General features: G+C 37.9%; 1 protein-coding gene across 1 annotated transcript in view; it reads right to left on the reverse strand.

The window, feature by feature from the left end:
* Positions 1–20,736, reverse strand: part of IMPG2 (interphotoreceptor matrix proteoglycan 2) — a 99,163-nt gene that overhangs the window by 28,762 nt on the left and 49,665 nt on the right. Inside the window, exons 7-10 of the mRNA XM_025376459.1 lie at positions 19,757–19,918; positions 15,673–15,731; positions 13,646–13,666; positions 3,380–3,624 (exon numbers count right to left, since the gene is read on the reverse strand). Coding sequence (XP_025232244.1) covers positions 3,380–3,624; positions 13,646–13,666; positions 15,673–15,731; positions 19,757–19,918 — 487 coding nt within the window. The remainder of the gene's footprint in view (positions 1–3,379; positions 3,625–13,645; positions 13,667–15,672; positions 15,732–19,756; positions 19,919–20,736) is intronic.

Consider the following 20,736-nt stretch of genomic DNA (forward strand, 5'->3'; position numbering starts at 1 on the left):
GCTAAGAATGGTAGAAAAGTATGCAAACATAATTGCCTTTTGGGAAGAAAGTACCTTTGAAAACTGAGCTAGGACACCAAAAATCTTTATCACTGTAATGATATTAAAGAGCAACATAGAGAGTAGATTATATAATATAATTCAACAAAAATTTAATGAATCCTTGCTAGTTACCACAGACTTTACCAAAGTTGAGGCTATAAACATTAATAAAGCCAAGTTTCTCTTCTGGAAGTATTGCATATATCAGGGAAATAAACACAAATTCTAAAACAATGTAAGGGGCATATATACAATATATGGTGACACAGACAAAGAAGCAGCTGATTTTGCCTACAGGGGAGAGAAAATCAATAAAAGCTAAAAAGAAGGGATTGCCAGGAGAGTGATCTGGTGTATGCAACCAAAAATAGAAGTAGAGTCTCTTTATCCACCTGTTCCCACTGGCCTGACTTAACAGGAATCAAGCAAAGGTCAAAAACCCTATTTGGCTTATGTATTTTCCAAAACTTTTAAAAACTGTGTATACAATTATCTTGTCTTCTATGAAAAATAAGCTCCACACGATCAAGAAGTGATATGCTTTGTCTCTATGTCCCCACCCAAATCTCATGTTGAGTTGCGATCCCAAGTGCTGGAAGTGGGGCCTGGTGGAAGGTGATTGGATCAGGGGGGCAGATTTCCTCTTTGCTGTTCTCGTGACAGTGAGTGAGTCCTGATGAGATCTAGTTGGTTAAAAGTGTGTGGCACTTCTCTCTCTCCCTCTCTCTCTCTCTCTGTCTCTTCCCCTGCCTCCCTTCTGCTCCACCATGGCAAGACGTGCTTGCTTGCCCTTCACCTCTTCACCTTCTGCCATGATTGTAAGTTTCCTGAGGCCTTCCGGCCATGCTGCCTGTACAGCCTGTGGAACCATAAGTCAATTAAACGTCTTTTCTTCATAAATTACCCAGCCTCAGGTTCTTTAGAGCAGTGTGAGAATGGACTAATACAAGGAGGATCATGTCTTTTGAGATAATGATCAAGTTACATAGAAAGCTGCCACCATTCAGAACTCTGAAGTTGGCCTGACAATAGAAATAAACTTGAGAGACAAACTTCTGACTAATTGAAATATACATCTAAGGAAAGCCTAAGGCACTTGAATTAGTTGGTATTAGATATTGTAAAGCTTTTGTTGAACTTGCTTACAAATTCTAAGAAAGTCGTTTACCTCTTTTCAGGACACCTTTATGAAAGTGGCTCCACCCACAGGCTCCACACAAAAGGAAGATCTTGCAATACTGTTTGTGGATGTCATTTCCTAAGCAACCTCTGTTTATTGTAGACCTTAATCTTCATGCCATTCTCCTACCACTCCAGCTACTGACCTTGGTGTTTGCACCTTCTGCTCAATGTCGGTTCTTAACCCACTTAGGTCATGATCTCCTAACTATATCTTTTCTCTGTCTGATCCCAATATCCTGATGCCTAGAATCTTCTGCCCATATGCCGTCCCTATGGTTAGCCCCGGCTAATCTCTATTAGCATTGCCAGAGGGACTTCAGCAGTTTCAGATTATAACAAGCTTCTTATCTGTTCACTGTTTTATCTAGCCCTAGTATTCCAGCAGAGATTCAACAATGACAAAGGAGTATATGAAGAAGTGAGCGCAGGATACCTACTCCAAAATATAAAGGCTCCCTAATGTTTCAGAATGAATGGTCCTATACCACTCTCCTCCACTGAAGACAGTGCTTCTCCATCTTAAAGTCCTATGTAATTCATATAAAGCCCAGACCACTTTGTGACCCTGTCCCAGCAGAGTGTCACATTAAAAAAAACGGTTGGTCCAGCAGCCAAAATAAGTTGAAAGCAATGTAAAGTTTTGGTCTGGAAAAAAGAAAGAAAGAAAAGAGAAGAAAAGAAAAGAAAGAAAGAGAGAGAGAAAGAAAGAGAGAGAGAGAGAAAGACAGAGGCAGAGACAAAATCTTATTTGGGGAAAAAAGAGATTAAATCACATGCAGTAAAATCTTATTAAAAATTTTTTCTCTCCCTTTCCCTTTCTCACTTTCTCTGTCTCTTTCACACACACATATACACAAATACACACACACACACACACACACACACACATAACTGCCTGGAAAGACAAGACTCTTCTTTGTCTCTCTAAAAATTCTCCTTCCCTACCTTGCCTTTTAAATCTACTATTTTCTTTGATTATTAATTTTCTGATCTTCCTGTGTAAATCCAACAAGCCTCTCTGGCTTCTCTAGTGTCTATTTTTGTTCATTTGTTACACACACACACACACACGCGCGCACACACATGCACACGCGCACACACACACACGCACACGCGCGCACACACGCACACGCGCGCACACACACACGCACACGCGCGCACACACACACGCACACGCGCGCGCGCACACACACACACACGCACGCGCACACACACACACGCACACGGCTAGGTAGTAGCTGCCTGAAAGGACAGGACAGAGGCTGTTTTCTCTTTAAAATGTGTGGCAGCTAAAGAGGCTGTAAAAATGCATCATTAGTATTGACTCACTTGTAGATTTTCCTCCTCGGCAGCTGGTACTTCTCCCATGCTGTCACTTCAGTAATGCATATTCCACTGAACATTTTAAAAGCTAAACTACCAATGAGTAAAGAAATCATGGAGAATAGAAGCAAATGCAAAGTAGCAAGTGAGTTAGCAGGATACCGTGGCCCTGATGAGTTAAGATGCTGCATACTAGTAGCCAGAATCTTAGCAAGTTTTAAGTCCAAGGTTGACTGGGCACCCTGTAGCCTCCAAATCCAGGTTAAACACCCTCTTCTTCACGATCTGTCATATCCACCTGTTCATTATGGATCATAACAGGATCTCCACAGCGATCTGAATTTAAAGTCAGTATTGGATTATCCGGGATTCCACACGGCACCCATTATCACTTCTTCTTTGACCTAGATCTCCCATTGCCTTTCTTGAGCTCCTCCTTTTTTTCTACACTCTGATTTTTAAGCCTTTACTAGCTGACTTACCTCAGAGAGTTCATGTCTCAGTTGTCAGGGAAGCATTATAGCCTGTTTCAGTACATACTTCCAAGTACTACTTTCCTTTTTCTTATACTTTGCTCCTATTTCTCTAAACTATTTCTAACTGCCACTTTCCACACTCTGTGGCCTTTTGTCTAAAAATATTCCAGAAAGCCCCTGATTAATCTATCCAAAAGAGCTGCACGGCTAAAGCTCCATTCATATCAGGTTGAATCCTGTCTCATAAAGTCTAGAGAATGGTCAGAACCTTATATATTTTGGGAAATTAGTTTACACCAGAGCATACCGGAAAAGAAACTATCAAGGAAGGACTTCATGATGGATATGAAACTCACCATTGATAAGCTGCAGGGAATCAGGATCTGGATTCAAGGAAGAGTTCCCCAGCAAAAAATTCTGCTGCAATGTCTCAGCAATATAATCTCTGAAGTTACTGATTGTATAAACAACAGTGGGTTTATCGTCCAGTTCCACAAGGCCATGGTTTTCCACCTTGTTGGAGTGAAGGCTGATGAGGTCCCAGGTGGTATTGCTAATGGCCTCACCGTTGAAGGTAACTGCATAGTAAACATCTACGCCACTATGGATGGAAAGAGAGAACAGATTAGGTTCAGCTAAGGAAGCACAAAGAAAGGAGCATTGAACCCATGAAGAAACAAATATTGGACACAAATGGGGAGTCTCAAAGAGCATGGATTCCATCACTTTTCTCTGAAAACCCTGGACAACCTTTTGCCATCCTCTCCTCCTTCCCAGAGAATGAGTGGTCATAGCTCTAAGAATAGGGAAAAGAATTGTAAGGAGGCCACAGAGGCAACCCTGCAGAATGATCTGAGCATCTTCTTCCCCTACGTTCTCACTTCTTTCCTCTTTCAAAGGCAAGTCCTCCGTCTTCACTGTCAGCCTACTTCTTCTTTTCCTATTAGCATGTCCCCCCTGCCTTTTTAAAAACAGTCTTTCTAATTCCTCTTGACAGTGCAAAATCCTCTCACATCACTTCATTGTTGTTGTTAGATGAATTATGTACTGAAACATAGTTATCTATTGTGGTAGGAAAATTATGAAAAACTTGGTACTAAAGCAAATTGATGATTATTTTCCTTTAAAATGTTGTGCTGGAGTATTTTCTAATATGACAGTTCTTTCAGAAGACATACTTTGGTTTGATAACCCAGACAATTTACAGTTCTATAAAGTTTAAGACTAAATTGTAAAAAACTATTATGAAGTAATTTTTTTCTTGGCCTAGTAGGAAAAAAATCTCTAAAGTTATATTTTACTACCCTCCAGGGCATTAACCAATTTTGTATGCAACTTAGTAATCTGTTCCAAATTGACTATATGAATTTCTCTTTTTCAGATACTCTAGAAACAAGCTCTCTCTCTCTCTCTCTTTTTAAAGCTAAATCCCTTATTAGTGAATTATGTAAAACCTCAACAAGTACTAACAAACAGCACTTGTCTGGGAATTAGGCTTTTTCACCATCAACCTTTCCACAAGCAAACAAAGAGGAGACTTCTTGGAACACAGGACAGAAAGACAGAAAATAAATAAGTATGAGTTGATGTGTTGACATTTTCTTAACTAGTCTTTTGGAGAAATAACATCAGAATATAAAATTTTAAACCAAATAAAAATACTCCTCTAGACTCCAACTCAGATTTCTCTAACTAAAAGCTAACAGTTTGTAAGTGCTGATAATGTGACAGGTATTTTACATGCTTTATCTCATTTAATTTTCATAATAACCTGATGAAAGACATTTTAGCTTCAGAATATTGTTGAGGAAACAAGCCCTTAGAGCAGTTAAAAGACTTCCTTTAGATTTCATAACATGTAATATGTGGCAGAGTCATAATTTCAACACAGATCTGTCCAACTCCAGCCCCTACATTCTGAACTACTATGCTACCCTCTCAGTAGCTTTAATTAACCTATTACCCAAAAAAGTAATTATGAGGACAGCTCAATACCAGTCATCACTGTGGCTTCCAGCCAGTCTCTGCAGCACATCCCTCATAGGCAGTCAGTACCCAGCAAGCCACACCGAGATCCCTCCAGAGGAAACGACAACACTACCTTCCAAGAGACAAACCACTCAAGGCAGACATGCAGTAAAAGCAATTCGCCACTTTCAGACATTCCACAGCAGCAAACTAGTCTCAAAACAAAGCATAAAAATAAAAAATGAAAAATTGAATAAAATTTAAACTAACGTGCTTCTTCCTCTGAACTTACATATCCTCACATATTTCTTTATTTTAGCCTTCATTGCTTTGTGCAAAGATTTTGTTCACAGTGATGGTGTCTCAGTCTCTCCTTGAGTTTCTATCCCCAGTGCTCAGTTTGGTGCCTAGCACAGAGAGGTACCCAGTGCCTACTAGATGAACAGAAATATATACTTGCCTGAATGTAAAAAGAAACCTGCAGCATAATCAAGGTATTTATAGATCTAAAGGAAAGTACCAACATAGTAAGGATGACATCATAGAGTATAGGAAAAAAGAAATTAGTCGGCTCGTTGATGTTACTAGTTAGTGGAAAGCTTCTGGCCAGTTTGTTGGGAGTTCCTTGGGAAATAGATCCCTAGGTTGGAAATGGCTACAATAAGCTATCACAGCTAGATGATACTGGCTGCTGAGATCATCCAACTTTCTCTTTTTGATTTCAAGCTTGTAAAAGAAACTTTTGATTATAACTCCCTACAAATTTTCCTATGAGGAAAGAATGCATGAGCCAGTCAATGCTATAATAATTGATTGGTCTGTTGGCACATATATTTCTCATTTTTAAATAGATCAATAGGCATCCTAGAGACTTCATTGTCTTTTATAGTTTGGTAAGCATGACTGGCCTCAAGAGACTTCTCCTTCCTGGGAGCACTGGTCTGGACCTGGCCTGGCCTACGCGGCACAGATCACACACCCTGGACTGCAGGGAAAGCCATAAAGGTGACACTCCCACCTGCCATACAAGCAAGCAGCCGGGCCTCTTTGATGTTCCTGTCTTACTCTGAGTGACGTCAATACTGTTTTCTTCCCAGATATGATAGGATACCTCTTCTAATGCAGTGGTTCAGGGCTCTTAAAAGTTATAACTGAGCACTTTGACACCCTGATGCTCTAAGTAGTAAAAACATATGCTTGTCTCTAGAACTTCCCTCAATCCTCTAAGCAATGAAAGTATTTCAGTTTTGCACATCTGAGAATGTTGATTCATAGGTAATTCCCAATATTATTTATAAAGAAATCAAATCAGTAAAATATGCTAAAATATCAAATGATGGTTACAAGATAGAATCAAACAATAAGAGGGTCACCTACTGATCAGAACTCATCACACCATATTCCCCCTTGCTCTTGATGAGCCTTCAGTCATTCTGATAGACTCGCAGACCATAGGCACCTGCTCTGTTTCTGGATCTTTTCCTTCTCTCTGCAATGCCTCTTATTACCTCCCAGCCCTTATATCTTCCACATACACATGTACACACACATATAGATACCTTCTTCACCTGGCTATTTCTTTTTTACTTCAGCTTAGCTGTCATCTCCCAGGGAAACTTCTTTTTAACATGAAGACGTGATTGGTGCTCATGTTCTATCTCCCCACCAACTTTATAAGCACAATTATTTTTTGGCTCTATGTCCCCACCATCTAGCACAATGCCTGGCTCATAGTAGTTCAATATAGGCTTGTGAAAATAATGAAGAAACAAATGGTCAATTTTGTTCCCTAACGTAGGCAGATAAGACAATTGAATGTATGCCACTTAAACAACGGTACATGATATGCCTGACTTAATCTGAAGCATTTTCAGACTCTAAATATAACAGAGCAATTTTTAACCCTAAAGAACATTCATATTAGCTTCATATATTTGTATCTTCTGGTTAATAATTTTAGAGACATTGTTTCCTGGCCACAGCCCAGCTCTGTAAGGATGTGCATGCTCTTCCAAGTCTTAGAGTGATGGACCATATCGACCTCTCCAGAAAGGTGGGTTTCTTTTTGGGATTTTTGCACAACCTATTAAACTTACTTCTAGTGTAAATATGACTCTAAGATTAAAAAAAAAAAAAACTATAAGAAAAAAAGAAAAAGAGGGTGGAAGAAAGGTTATGTCAGTTAGCACTTCAGTTGGTTCTTAGGTTATGCAGAAAATCAGACAAGGAGAGTTAAGCATTTACTGGGAACCTACCATGTGCCTTGCATGACTTTTCAAATGATAGGGAAAAGATCAAGAGAAATGTTCCTGGATCAAGAAATCTATGCAAATCAGGCAGCCTGGAATAGATTACTGGTGTTACTCTTTATTGGCAAAATATTATTTGCCTCCCAATGTTTCCATTGGACATCTAAATATAATACTTCTATTATAATCTACCTTGTCTAGTACAGATAAGTTCATTAAAGAAGATAAAATGCCTCAGAGAGATGTTATAATTTGTTACCATGTTTTTGTCCTGGAAAGAGAACTCAAATAAGTGCTTGAGATACCAGAAAACCATCTATTTTGAAGGCCAAGAACATCACTGTGACCCAGAACAGACTGAGTTCTGGCATGGTAATGGAGTGCAAAGATATCTCAGGATGACGGACAGAATAAAAGAAAACCGAGAGGCCAAGGAAATTCATGAGAAGCAGAATACAGACTGGCAGATAAAATAGTATCTGATTGAAGAAAGCTGTGCTGGCTCTCCATACTTAGCAACTCCAAGTTAACTAACCACCACTGGATCATCATCTTTCATCTTTTGAACTGGACTCAGGCAGCTGCTATACAGAGGAGAGTTTCTGTGTCTGACAGCTATTTCCAAAGACATCAATCATGTGGAGGTGAAATTTACCCTTTCTTATTCTCTCCCCTCAGATGCCCTGATTGGCTGTTTGATGCATATATATTTTAAAATTAAAAATAGTGCTATCACATTTCATCAAGATCAACCAAAATAAGGATATTTTGGAGAAACTCAGACATCTCTTCTTTTGTAGCTTCTTCTAGGAAACAGATACATATTGAAAAAGCCTGAAGCTAAATATATAAATTGGGTATACCAGATGGATATGTTGTTGATTCACTTCAAATGCATACTACTAAATTAACATAATGAGTACATTTTAAAAGAGGTGCACAGCAAATAAAAAACTTCATGTGCATATAAATGCTTACGAAGAGAGAGAGGGAAACGGCATATTATATATCCTATAGACTATCTCAGTGCTATACATTCATTTATACACAGCTCAGAATATAAATACATCCAAAAGTTACAAATAAATTTTATCAGCTGGTTAATTCCTGACAATGCTGAATAATTTTGAAAACTGTACCTAGGTTAGCAATTGTGGGTGACATCAGTAATATGGCTGACTAGAGACACCTGGCACTCATCCCCACACTACAAGAAAGGATCAAAGCAACCATAAAAATAAACAATGAAAGAAGAAATAAGGAACAAAGAATATACAAAACAACTAGAAAACAAACAACAAAATGACAGACGTTCTCAACTGTGAATTACAATGTTGAAGTTAAATAGGTTAAATTCTCCATTTAAAATATATTGACTGGCTGAAAGGATTAAAAAAAAAAAAAAAGACAAACTATATGCTGCCTACGAAAAACTTACATGACCTATAAAGACACATAAAGATCTAAAGTGAAGGGATGGAAGCATATATCTCACATAAACAGAAACCAAAAGCAAGTGGCAGTAACCATGCTTAGAAAAAACAGACTTCAAGTCAAAAGTTGAAAAAAGAGACAAAGAAGGACATTATATAATAATAAAGGAATCCATTCAGCAAGAAAATATAACAATTATAAATATACCTGTGCCCAAAATGGAGCACCAAGATATATAAAGCAATTATTATTAGATCTAAACAGAGAGATAGACCCCAATATAATAACAGTTGAGGACTTCAACACCCCATTATCTCCCTAGAACAAATCATCTAGAAAGAAAAATCAACAAAGGAACACCAGATTTAAACTGCACCACAGACTAAGTGGCCCTCACAGGCATTTACAGAACATTTCACTGAATAGATGCACAGCTGCAGAATACACACTGTTTTCATTAGTACATGGAATATTTTCCATGATTGACCATATGTTAAGATACAGAACAAGTCTCAAAAAAAATTTTTGATCAAAATTATATCAAGTATCTTATCTGACCACAATGGAATTATACTAGAAATCAAAACAAGAGACAAATTTAAAACTATACAAATAAAGGAAAGTTAAACAATATGCTCCTAAATGATCAATGGGTGAAGAAATTTAAAATAAAAACAAAATATTCCTTGTAACAAATGAAAATAGAAACACAACATACCAAAACCTGTGGGACACAGCAAAAGCAGTAGTAAGAGGCAAGTTTATAGCAGTAAATGTCTACATCAAACAACCAAAACAATTTCAAATAAACAACTTAACAATGCATCTCAAATAACTAGAAAGGCAAAAACAAACCAAACCAAAAAATTAGTAGCAGGAAAGAAATAATAAAGATCAGAGCAGAAATAAAAGACATGGAGACCAAAATAAATATACAAAAGAGTAACAAAACAAACAGTTGGTTTTTTGAATAGACAAAAATCAGCAAACCATTAGCTAGACTAATGGTCTATAGAATTCTACCATTACTCAAAGTAATCTACAGATTCAAGAAAAGAGAGATAGAGGACCCAAACAAATAAAATCAGAAATGAAAAAGCAGACATCACATCAAATACCACAGAAATGGAAAGGATAATTACAGACCACTCTGAATAACCATATGCCAATAAATTTGAAAACCTAGTGGAAATAAATTCCTGAACACATATAACCTACCAAAATTGAACCAAAAAGAAACAGAAAACCTGAGCAGACCAACAACAAGTAACAAGATTAAATCAGTAACAAAAAGTCTACTGAAAAAGAAAAGTTCAGGACTGGATGACTTCACCACTGAATTCTACTGAACCTTTAAAGAAGAATGAATACCAATTCTTCTGAAATTATTCCACAAAATTAAAGCAGAAAAATTTAATTATTCCAAAACCAGACATGCACATGACAAAAATTGAAAACTACAGGGCAAAATCCCTGATGAACACAGATGCAAAAATTCTCAACAAAATATTAGCAAATCAAATCCAATAGACCCTCAAAAAGATAATACACCATGACCAAGTAGGATTTATCCCAGGAATGCAAGGATTGTTCAACATATGCAAATCAATAAGGATGAAACATCACATCAGCAGAATGAAGGATAAAAACCATATGATCATCATAATGATACAGAAAAACTATTTAATAAAATTCAGCATGCCTTCATGATTAAAACCCTCAAAAAATTAGGTAGAGGAAAAGCACCTCAATACAATAAAGTCCACATATGACAATGCCACAGCTAACATCATACTGCATGGGGAAAAGTTGGAAGCATTTCCTCTAAGAACTGGAACAAGGCAAGAATGCCCACTTTTACCACTGCTGTTCAACATAGTACCAGAAGTCCTATCCAGAGCAATCAAGCAAAAGAAATAAATAAAAGGCATACAAGTTGGAAAAGAGGAAGTCAAATTATCCCTGTTTGCTGATCATGTGGTCTTACACTGAGAAAAACCCGAAGACTCCATTTAAAAAACTCCTAGATTTGATGCATGAATTTAGTAAGGTTGCAGGATACAAAATCAACTTACAAAAATCCCGTGGCATTTCTATACACAAGTAACAATTTAGCTGAGAAAAAAAAAAAAAAAAGGCAATCCCATTTACAATAGCTACAAGAAAAATAAAATACGTAAAAATAAATTTAACCAAGCAGGTGAAAGACCTCTGCAAGAAAAACTACAAAACACTGATGAAAGAAATTAAAAGGGATACAAAAAAAAAATGGGAAAACATCCCATTCTCCTGCATCAGAAGAATTAAAATTGTTACAATGACCATACTACTCAAAGCAGTCTACAGATTTGAAGCAATCCTTATCAAAATGCCAATGACATTCTTCACAGAAATAGAAAAAAAAGTCTTAAAATTGGTATGGAACCACAAAAGACCCCAAATAGCCAAAGCAATCCTGAGAAAAAATAACAAAGCTGAAGATATGTATCATACTACTAGACTTCAAATAAAGTACAAAGCTGTAGTCATCAAAACAGCCTGGTACTAGCAATAAAAACAGACACACGGATCAATGGTGAACAGCATAGAGAATCCAGAAATCAATCCATATATACAACCAATTGATTTTTGGCATAAGTGTCAAGAACATATACTGCAGGAAGGACACTCTCTTCAATGAATGGTGCTGGGAAAACTGGATATCCATATGCAGAAGAATGAAACTAGACCCCTCAGCTCTCACTCTGTACAAAAAATCCACTCAAAATGGATCAAAGACCTAAATGTCAGACTTGAAAAACTATCAAATACTAGAAGAAAACATTGGGAAAATAATTCAGGACATTGGTCTTGAAAAAGATTTTATGAATAAGACCTCAGAGGCATAGGCAACAAAAACAAAAAAAACAAATAGAATTATATTAAACTAAAAAGCTTGTGCACAGCAAAGGAAACAATCAACAGAGTGAAAAAGTAACCTGAAGAATGAGATAAAATATTTGCAAACTATTTATCTGACATGGGATCAATATCCAGAATACAGAAGAAACTCAAATATCTCCACAGCAAAATAATCATCCAATTTAAAAATGTGCAAATGATCCGAATCGACATTTCTCAAAAGAAAACATAGAAATGGCCAAAAAATATATTTTAAAATGCTCAACATTTTCATCAACAGGGATATGCAAATCAAAACCAAAATGAAGTATCATCTAATGCCAGTTAGGATAGCTATTATCAAAAAGACAAAAAATAGCAAATGCTAGTGAGGATCCAGAGAAAGGGGATTCTTACATACTTTTGGCGGGAATGTAACTTGTATAGCCACGGTGGAAAACAATATGGAAGTTCCTCAAAAAACTACAAATGGAACTACCATATGATCCAGCAATCCCACTACTGGGCATTTATTCAAAGGGAAGGAAATTAGTATATCAAAGAGAGATCCACACAGCCATGTTTATTTATTTCAGCACTACTCACAACAGCCAAGATATGGGGTCAACCTGGCTGTCCAACAACAGATGAATGAATTAAGAAAATGTGGTATATATAAGCAACCAAGTAGTTTAGCTTCCTTTTTTTTTTTTTGTTTTTTTGTTTTTGAGACGAAGTCTCGCAGTACCGCCCAGGCTGGAGTGCAGTGGCGCGATCTCGGCTCACTGCAAGCTCCGCCTCCTGGGTTCACGCCATTCTCCTGCCTCAGCCTCCGGAGCAACTGGGACCGCAGGCGCCCACCACCACGCCCGGCTAATTTTTTGCATTTTTTAGTAGAGATGGGGTTTCACCATGTTAGCCAGATTACCGGTGTGAGCCACCCTGCCCGGCCCCAAATGCATTTTAAAACAATTTTTCTCTTCTCCTTTCTTCCCAGTCTCAAGTTGTAACCTTGAAACAAACTGTAGGAGCCTTTTCCCCCTTAGTTTTAAAATACAGCCCTGAAACATACTCTGAAACTTCACTCCCTCCTACCATCTCCCACCATGTACTCCCTTACCCCATGCACGTTTATTTAACTGCATGCTTATATCTAAGTATATGCTTACTTAGAAGTTCCAGGGGCTAATCTTGAGACAGACCAAGCATGGAGACGCAGCTGCAAAATTCCAGAGATTATCTCAAGACAGTCAACAACCCAGCCATTGTTGAGATGACGCCAGCTGCGCTCCTGGTGGACCATGGCTCGAGATAGCCACTGGAACAAGACATGCAGACCTTGTACCCAGCACCCCTCCTGCATGCCTCCCATTGCCAATTTCCTTTTTCAATCCCCTCTTCCCAGCCTGAAGTTTGAATCATTTCTGGAGGTTAAGTTGGCCGCTTCCCCCACTGCTAGCTTTGGAAATAAAGTCACTTTCCTTTCACTGCACATCGTCCTTGTTACTGGCTTTGCAAGCAGTGAGCAGCCAAGCCTCCCCTCAGTTACACATACACAATGGAATACTATTTAGCCATGAAAAGAAGGAAATCCTGTGATTCACAGCAACACGGATGGACTGGAGGACGTTATGTTAAGTGAAATAAGCCAGGAACATAAAGTTAAACAGCCTGTGAGCTAAATCCAGCCTACTACCCATGAGTTAATGAATTTTACATTTTTTAATCGTTGAAAAAACCAAAAAAAGAACAATATTTTGTGACATGTGAAAATTATATAAAATTCAATGTCCATAAATAAAGTGAAACACAGAAAAGCTCATTAATTTACAACATATTGTCCATGTCTACTTTTACCTGATAGTGGCAGAATTGAGTAGTTGCAACAGAGACTTTATAGCCTGCAAAGTTTAAATTATTTGCTACCTGACTCTTAATAGAAAAGTTTGACAAACCCTGATCTGAAAAAGTCAGACAGTGATATTGGAAGTGATGTAAGATTTGAGTTATGCTCCCCTGGACCTACGGCCTGCCATATTTACTAACCTATCTCCCAATTCAATGGACATTAGAGAAAGTGCCAAAAAGTACCTGTCATTTTCCTTGGGGGACCTGAAAATAAAAATTGAAAATATTAAACAGAGTTTGAGACAGGTATTATTGTCACATCATTCATCAAAGTGCAAGTTCTTTGTGTATTTCCTCTGAATTTCTTTGAAATACCACCTTAAAGTAAAATGCTTGCATAGTATCAGATACTGACAAATTCCTATAGATTGAAGGAAGTGAGCAAAGGTGAAAAAAGCATTCTATTTTAAAGACATGGTCTTTACTTTCTTCTAAATTTTAAAAATACTTTAAAACTATTCACATATGGTTATTTCTTCATCAAGAAACTTTTTTCAGTAAATCAGCAGAGAACTCCAGTTGTTGGCTTTAACAAAATTGGGAACCTTCTTTTTTGGGATACAACATGTTATGTAATATTAAAATCAGATGGTACACTGGAAAGTAGTAAGGGTTTAGGTAAAGTCAGGACCGACTAATCCACAGGATACTGCACAAACTTTAATATTTATTATTTTATGTAGCAGATGCTTAAATAGAACTTTCCATGTGCCAGGAACTGTGCTAAGCATTATACAAAACTTAGTTGATTTAATCTTCATTAAGACTTATTAGTATCCTCATAATATAGGTGTAGAACCATGGAACAAAGACGCTAAATAATTTGCTGACGGTATTTCAAAAGCATTTTTTTTAAAAAGCAGGATTAAGGTAAATTGTCTTTTTTATACAAATGAGAAGTTAAATCCTGGAAATACACCCAAAAGCATCCAGCCAGAAGTGCAAAGGCAGGATTTGAAGCCAGGCAAGTTGGCTCCAACGACTGTGTTGCCCTTCATGTGCTGCCAAATAAGGGAGGCCTTCAAAGGCCTCACATTCTCAGGTTCTCATCTGAGCTTACAACTGGAGGCAGCATCCTGTTTGAAAACTGCTAAAGTTGAACGGGGGCTACTGGTCATGATATGAGACTAGGTAAGTAGGTCAACTTTAAATATTTGGCCTCTTTCCACTAAGCCTGCATCACTAACTAGCTAAACAACACTGGGAAAATTATTTAAATTCCCTGTGCTCTGGTTTCCTTATTGAAAAATATGAGCATCGTAACTATCTCATAGCATTGATGTTGGAATTAAATAGTGTGTGTGTAAATATACATATATATATAAAGCCTGGCACACTGTAAATGCTATATAAGTGCTTGCTGTTATTTCTGGTAAACTCAGAAGTTTTGTCAAGAACAAGCCAATGAGATGGATAACATCTAAACTTGGGCTAGAGCATCACCTAAATCATGGCATTGAGTCTAGCATGAAGGTTCAGAGCAAGAAAAGCTATAAAGTCAGCTGCTTTGTTTCAAAATTCCTCCTCCACCCCAGTTTACAAACTCTTGGCTTTGGGTTAATATTTCATCCCTTTAAACCTGTTTCCTCCTCTTAAAAATGAGTATTAATAATATCTATCCTGAGAGGGTTGAAGATTAAGTGAGCTCAGCAATGTGGCATACTCAGTACAAAATATTCACTCAGTAAAGTATTCACTCAGTAAATGTTCACAAGTATTATACTGTGGGTCTTAAGCAGGGAATAAATGTCTTTAAAAGAGGTGTCTGGTTTACTCAGATCTGCTATGTTTAAAACAAGGACTAATACATCCCTTCCAGAGTGGCCTCATACCAAGATGTCAAAATCACCACACTGACAAGCTTTAGGAAAACACTGGGGCCACATCTCGTCTGCCTTCAGGCTCCTCTCAGTGCCAAATAAGACCTACGTAACTTGTAGGCAGCAAGCTGGGGACATGAATCCCTGAATTCTTAACCTAGCCAACTTTAGACCTAATATATCTCTTTGAGTTATTATTTGGTCTTTTTCTAAATCAATTTCCTCACCTGAAAAACTAACATCAAGAATACTAATTTACCAGAAATAGCATTAAGTTACAGCATTCAAATCATTTATTGTTAGAATATATATATGATAAATATAATGGACATTCCATTCAGAATAAAGAATGCTACTGAACATGTGCATATTTAGAACAAGTCTATTTACCTAAATTCAAGTACACGAATTTCCTTGTAGCCTGGTAACCCAGTAAATGCATTTTCAACCTGTTAAAAATACAAATAAAAATGATAACTATGTAGAAATATGGAAAAATATATAGAAAATAATGCTTTTAAGACTAGAATAAGAAGTGCACTGTTCACAACTATTACACGCTTATACACTTACCTAGGCATACCCAGGTCAGAAAGTGAAAGAAAAAATTTTACCTAAACACTGCCACATTTTTCTTTTTCATTTTGTCTTTTAAGGTTTTAATGTGCTTTAATATTAATTTTTTCCAAATTATTAAAAAGCATGCTCCTTGTTGGCAAAGCACTGTTTTTCCCTTATGTGAAGAAATGTGAAAAAAAAAAAATTGTTTCAAAAGAAGCTGTAATAGCTTTTTTTTTTTTTTTCCTCTTGAGATGGAGTTTCACTCTGCTGCCCAGGCTGGAGTGCAGTGGTGTGATCTCAGCTCACTGCAACCTCCACCTCCCAGGTTTAAGCAATTGTCCTGCCTCGGCCTCCTGAACAGCTAAAATTACAGGCGTGCACCTCCATGCCCGGCTAATTTTTGTATTTTTACTAGAGACAGAGTTTCACTATGTTGGCCAGGCTGGTCTCGAATTCCTGACCTCAGGTGATCCACCCGCCTCAGCCTCCCAAAATGCTAGGATTACAGGCCTGTAATAGCATTTTTAAATGTTATTGTTTGGATTGGAAATCTGGCCACAGCACACACACTGACAAACAGTGTTTGTTTTCTGTAAGTGTGAATGTGGCTGGTGGCATCCGTTTCCTGCTCCTACAATGAAAGAGAACCACAAACACACTCAACACTCAGATGAGAGGCTTTGTGGGCAGGTAACTCCGTTGGTCCGAAGACCGATTCATGAGCATCACATCTGCAGGAGCCAGTTTTATTACTGAGTCTTTAAAATCTAGCCATGTAACTCCAAATGAGCTTAGTGACTGGAGGTGGACAATGGTATGCTAGATTGAACTAAAGATGTAAAAATAATCAGGTGGAGGTGGGTGGATCACAAGGTCAGGAAATGGAAACCATCCTGGCTAATATGGTAAAACCCCGTCTCTACTAAAAATACAAAAAATTAGCCAGGCATCGTGGCGGGTGCCTGTAGTCCCAGCTACTCAGGAGGCTGAGGCAGGAGAATGGTGTGAACCCGGGAGGCAGAGGTTGCAGTGAGCCGAGATCACACCACTGTACTCCAGCCTGGGTGACATATTCCATCTCAATAATAATAATAATAATAATAATGTTAGGCACAAATGCATATTTTAACAAAAATAAACATTTAATCTGTAACATTTCAGAAGATGACAACCTCAGCAGATGGGTCACTATGGGGCCAACATCAGAACAAAGGAAATAAATTAATAGACTTTGGCAACATCTCTGGGCATCTGCTTTTAACCAAGTCCTCATATGAGGAGAGTGGGCTTTTTTTTTAAATCGTGATTCACTGAAGATCTTTATGTCGTAAGAATAAAGAATCCACAGCCAAAGAATGAAACTCTTTGGCCGAAGTAATATGCCCTGTTTTACTCTCTGAAAGGAAATAAAAAACTGTTATAATTCTTGTAGGGTGGTGGGGAGGGGTAGAAGACGTAGGACTAGAAATCGGAAGGCTGAGGGTTAGTCTCAGCTCTGTTTCTGCTGGCAGAGTGTCCATGCACAGGCCTTCTTTTTTCAGAACTAAGACTTCCCTGCCCACCTACCATATTGATTTAAAGATTAAAAGAAATGTACCTAAAAGCACTCCATTAACTGAAAAATGCTGTACAACTGTATGTTATCATTACTACTAATCCCATCTTAGCATAGGCTTTGCCAGCTCTGGAGTCTAAACATGTATAGGTATCCAGTTGCAAGAAGTCATTCGACTTCAACATTGATACTAATAGTGAGTAAAATGTATTGAGGACTGCAATATGTCTGGTGCTTTGCTTTACTTCAAATCTCTGCGACGATCCCAAGAGATAATACATTATTCCTGTTTTATGGATGAGAAAATGGAGATTATAAGATATTAACTAACTTGGCCAAGGTCACACATTTGGTGAGTGACTGAATCGGAATGTATTCAATCCCAGATCTCTCTAACACCGAAGCCCATATTTTTCCCATTGCATTACATTGCCCCTTCCTCTTTCCCCTGCCTCATGATAAATGTGCTTGAGAATTGGGACCAGGACTGGGAAAACTAAGGTTCACTATAACTTCTCCCTTGAATTAAAAGGAAGGGGACTCTGTAGAAGAAGAAGGAGTACTTTGAAAGGCAGTAGGAGACCTGATTTTCATTTCTGTTCCTAGAGAACTACATGACAATGAACAAGTTGTTTGGCCTCCTGAGCCTCATCTGTAAAATGGAGATGCTTGCCTACATGGCTGCTGTGAGCAAATAAATAGAAAGTCACCTGTGGAGCACAAGGCACTATGTGAGGATCACACTGACACTGGCACTGCCCTCAGGCACCAACACTCCCAGGCCCATCACAGTGTGACCTTCCCCTCTCTGATGTTGTACTTCGTGTTGTCCCAAACCTATTATGCCCCCACTTCTTATCCTTTACACACACACACACACACACAGAGAGACAGAGAGAGAGAGAGAGAGAGACACAAAGACTAATAGCTCCTAAACCTTATCCCCTCCAAGCAGGCTTTCTTTCTCCCTGTGTGTCTTCCAGTAATACCCAGAGAAGCTGCAGGAAAAATCTGTGTGATGGTGTCCTAAAGGGAGGGAGCTGGAGGATCCCCTTCAGTTTGAGACATGATCCCCTGCCTCTGCTGTTTCATGCAAAGTGACTGTTGATAGGCATTTCATTCCAGGTAAGGGGACAGGGAGTACAGAGATAGGCCAGAGAAGGAGGTGTTCCATGGTAGGTCCAGAACCTTCAACACCCTCTAATCACCTCAACTCAATAGCTACCTGCCTCATAAAGTCCCTGATGGAGACCTTTTTCAGAGTGTTATTGGACTTCTCTAAATCTGCAGTCATTCCATGCAATTGTTTACCCAAACACTAAGCTATATCAAAAGTTCCTTAATCAAAGGACAGAGAAAACCAGACGGCCAGCCCAAGACACTCTTTGATGCCAGGTGGCCACTGGCCTGGCTGACATTTCTTCCACATACCATGCAGCCTTGCAACTTGGCCACACCACTAGGAAAATGAATTGTCTGGCCTCCCCTTCCCACGTCTGATGGCTACAATAATGCTTTGGCTGAGAGATGCACATTTTTATTTCCCATCTGGACATAGTATCTGGGGAAGAAAATTAAGGTAATGGAATTGATAAACTTGGCTAAGGAGAACCCCGTCAAGAAGGAATGGGAAAAAATAAACAGTAAGGAATGATGTGCCCTGTCATCTGACAGACAGGGATAGATGAGCATTCAATGTCTTACTGCACAAAAGCAAAGGCAAACTAGACGGGGACCATGGGTCATTTCTGACGGAAAACATCTTGAGTTTAAGTCCTATATAGAATTTTTCCAGAAAGTGAAGTTATGGGATGGTCTAATCCACAATTCTTTAAAGAAATCCCTTTTTAAAAATACCTCCAACTAAGGATAGGAGAAACATTTATTTTTCACTGGATGGCCTTTTATGCCTCCAAACTTTGTACCAGGTATTACCTATGTGTTAACTATTCAAAAATTTTCAACTAAAAAATACTAAAGATGAAATTAAAAGACATTAAATGTAATGTTCCCTTAAGAAAAACAATACAGTATGTGTAGTTTCTTAGAGAAGCTTATTTCTCCAAATATTTTTCAAGTCAAAACTATGCCACAGGACACATTCTTCCTTGGCTGTGCAGCAAAAGTTGGAAATTGCATTTATTTTTTAGCAGATGGCAAGATTTTTCTTTCTGTGAAAGAATTCATCTGTCCTGTGACTTTTTACAGAGTTTTCTGAAGAAATGGCTGAGTAACCACTCCAGGAACCAAGTAGACAAACAACTTGAAACCTAAACCTATCTTTAAACAGTGTTGTAAATATGGGAAACTAACATAGCAGGCATACTGTCTTGTTTGTTTTTTTTTTTAATCACCCACCTCTGAAATAAATTCTTCTTCAAGGTGCTGGTGGTGAAAGCTGGAGGAATCCTGTAGTTCTTCCCTGTACTCCTTCCCCAAAAGGTGGATGCTGAATTCTGCAATCTGTTCAGCTGCTGGTTTTGTGGCTTCTTCTATCACATTCTCAATTTCATTGCTAATCTGGATTTTCAGAGAAAGAACAATAAATGCCAAGGCTTATTCATTCAGTCAAAAAGCATTTATTGATTGTTTCAATGTGTCAGAACTGTGCTAAAGGCAGCCTCTGAAGATAACATTATTATACCGTATTTGACTTTGGAACAAATTGGGTAGACTTTAAGACATAGGCCAATACTGAAATTACTATGCATTTGTTCATTCCTTTGAACGCACATTGCACAGTTCAGGGCAAGGTAGAAAATTTTCCTTGGGAAACCATCAAGGTGAGTTTAAAAATAGTTGACTGCTATAATTATCATCTGAAAATAGCCTAGAAGGGTTGTTTCCAAACTTTTTTGTCTTAGAGCCCTTTATACTCTTAATAATCATTGAGGAATCCAATGTATGTGGGTCACACCTATACATATTTACCAAACAAAAGATTAAAAGATAAATTTAAAAAACAGTAATTCATTTAAATATAATATAATCATCTCAGTTCATGTAAAAATGAAGAAAATATTCTGCAAAATAAAAAAAATAGTGAGAAGAGTCACATTGTTTACATTTTTGCAAATTCTTTAATGTCTAGCTTAATAGAAGACAGCTGGATTCTTCTATCTGCTTCTGTATTCCATTAGTTACAATATGTTGTTTTAGTTGACATACATGAAAAAAATCTGGTCACACAGATATCTATCAGAGAAGGGAGGAATATATTTAGATTTTTCAGATAACTGTGGATATTCTTTTTTGATGCTACACCTCACTCAACAAGCAGTAATTTCTTAAAGGTTAGTTGCTATGTGGAACCTGAACCCATATTCAACAAACTTTTT

The sequence above is a fragment of the Theropithecus gelada genome, chromosome 2 (assembly GCF_003255815.1).
Source record: "Theropithecus gelada isolate Dixy chromosome 2, Tgel_1.0, whole genome shotgun sequence".
In the NCBI taxonomy this organism is placed as follows: domain Eukaryota; kingdom Metazoa; phylum Chordata; class Mammalia; order Primates; family Cercopithecidae; genus Theropithecus; species Theropithecus gelada.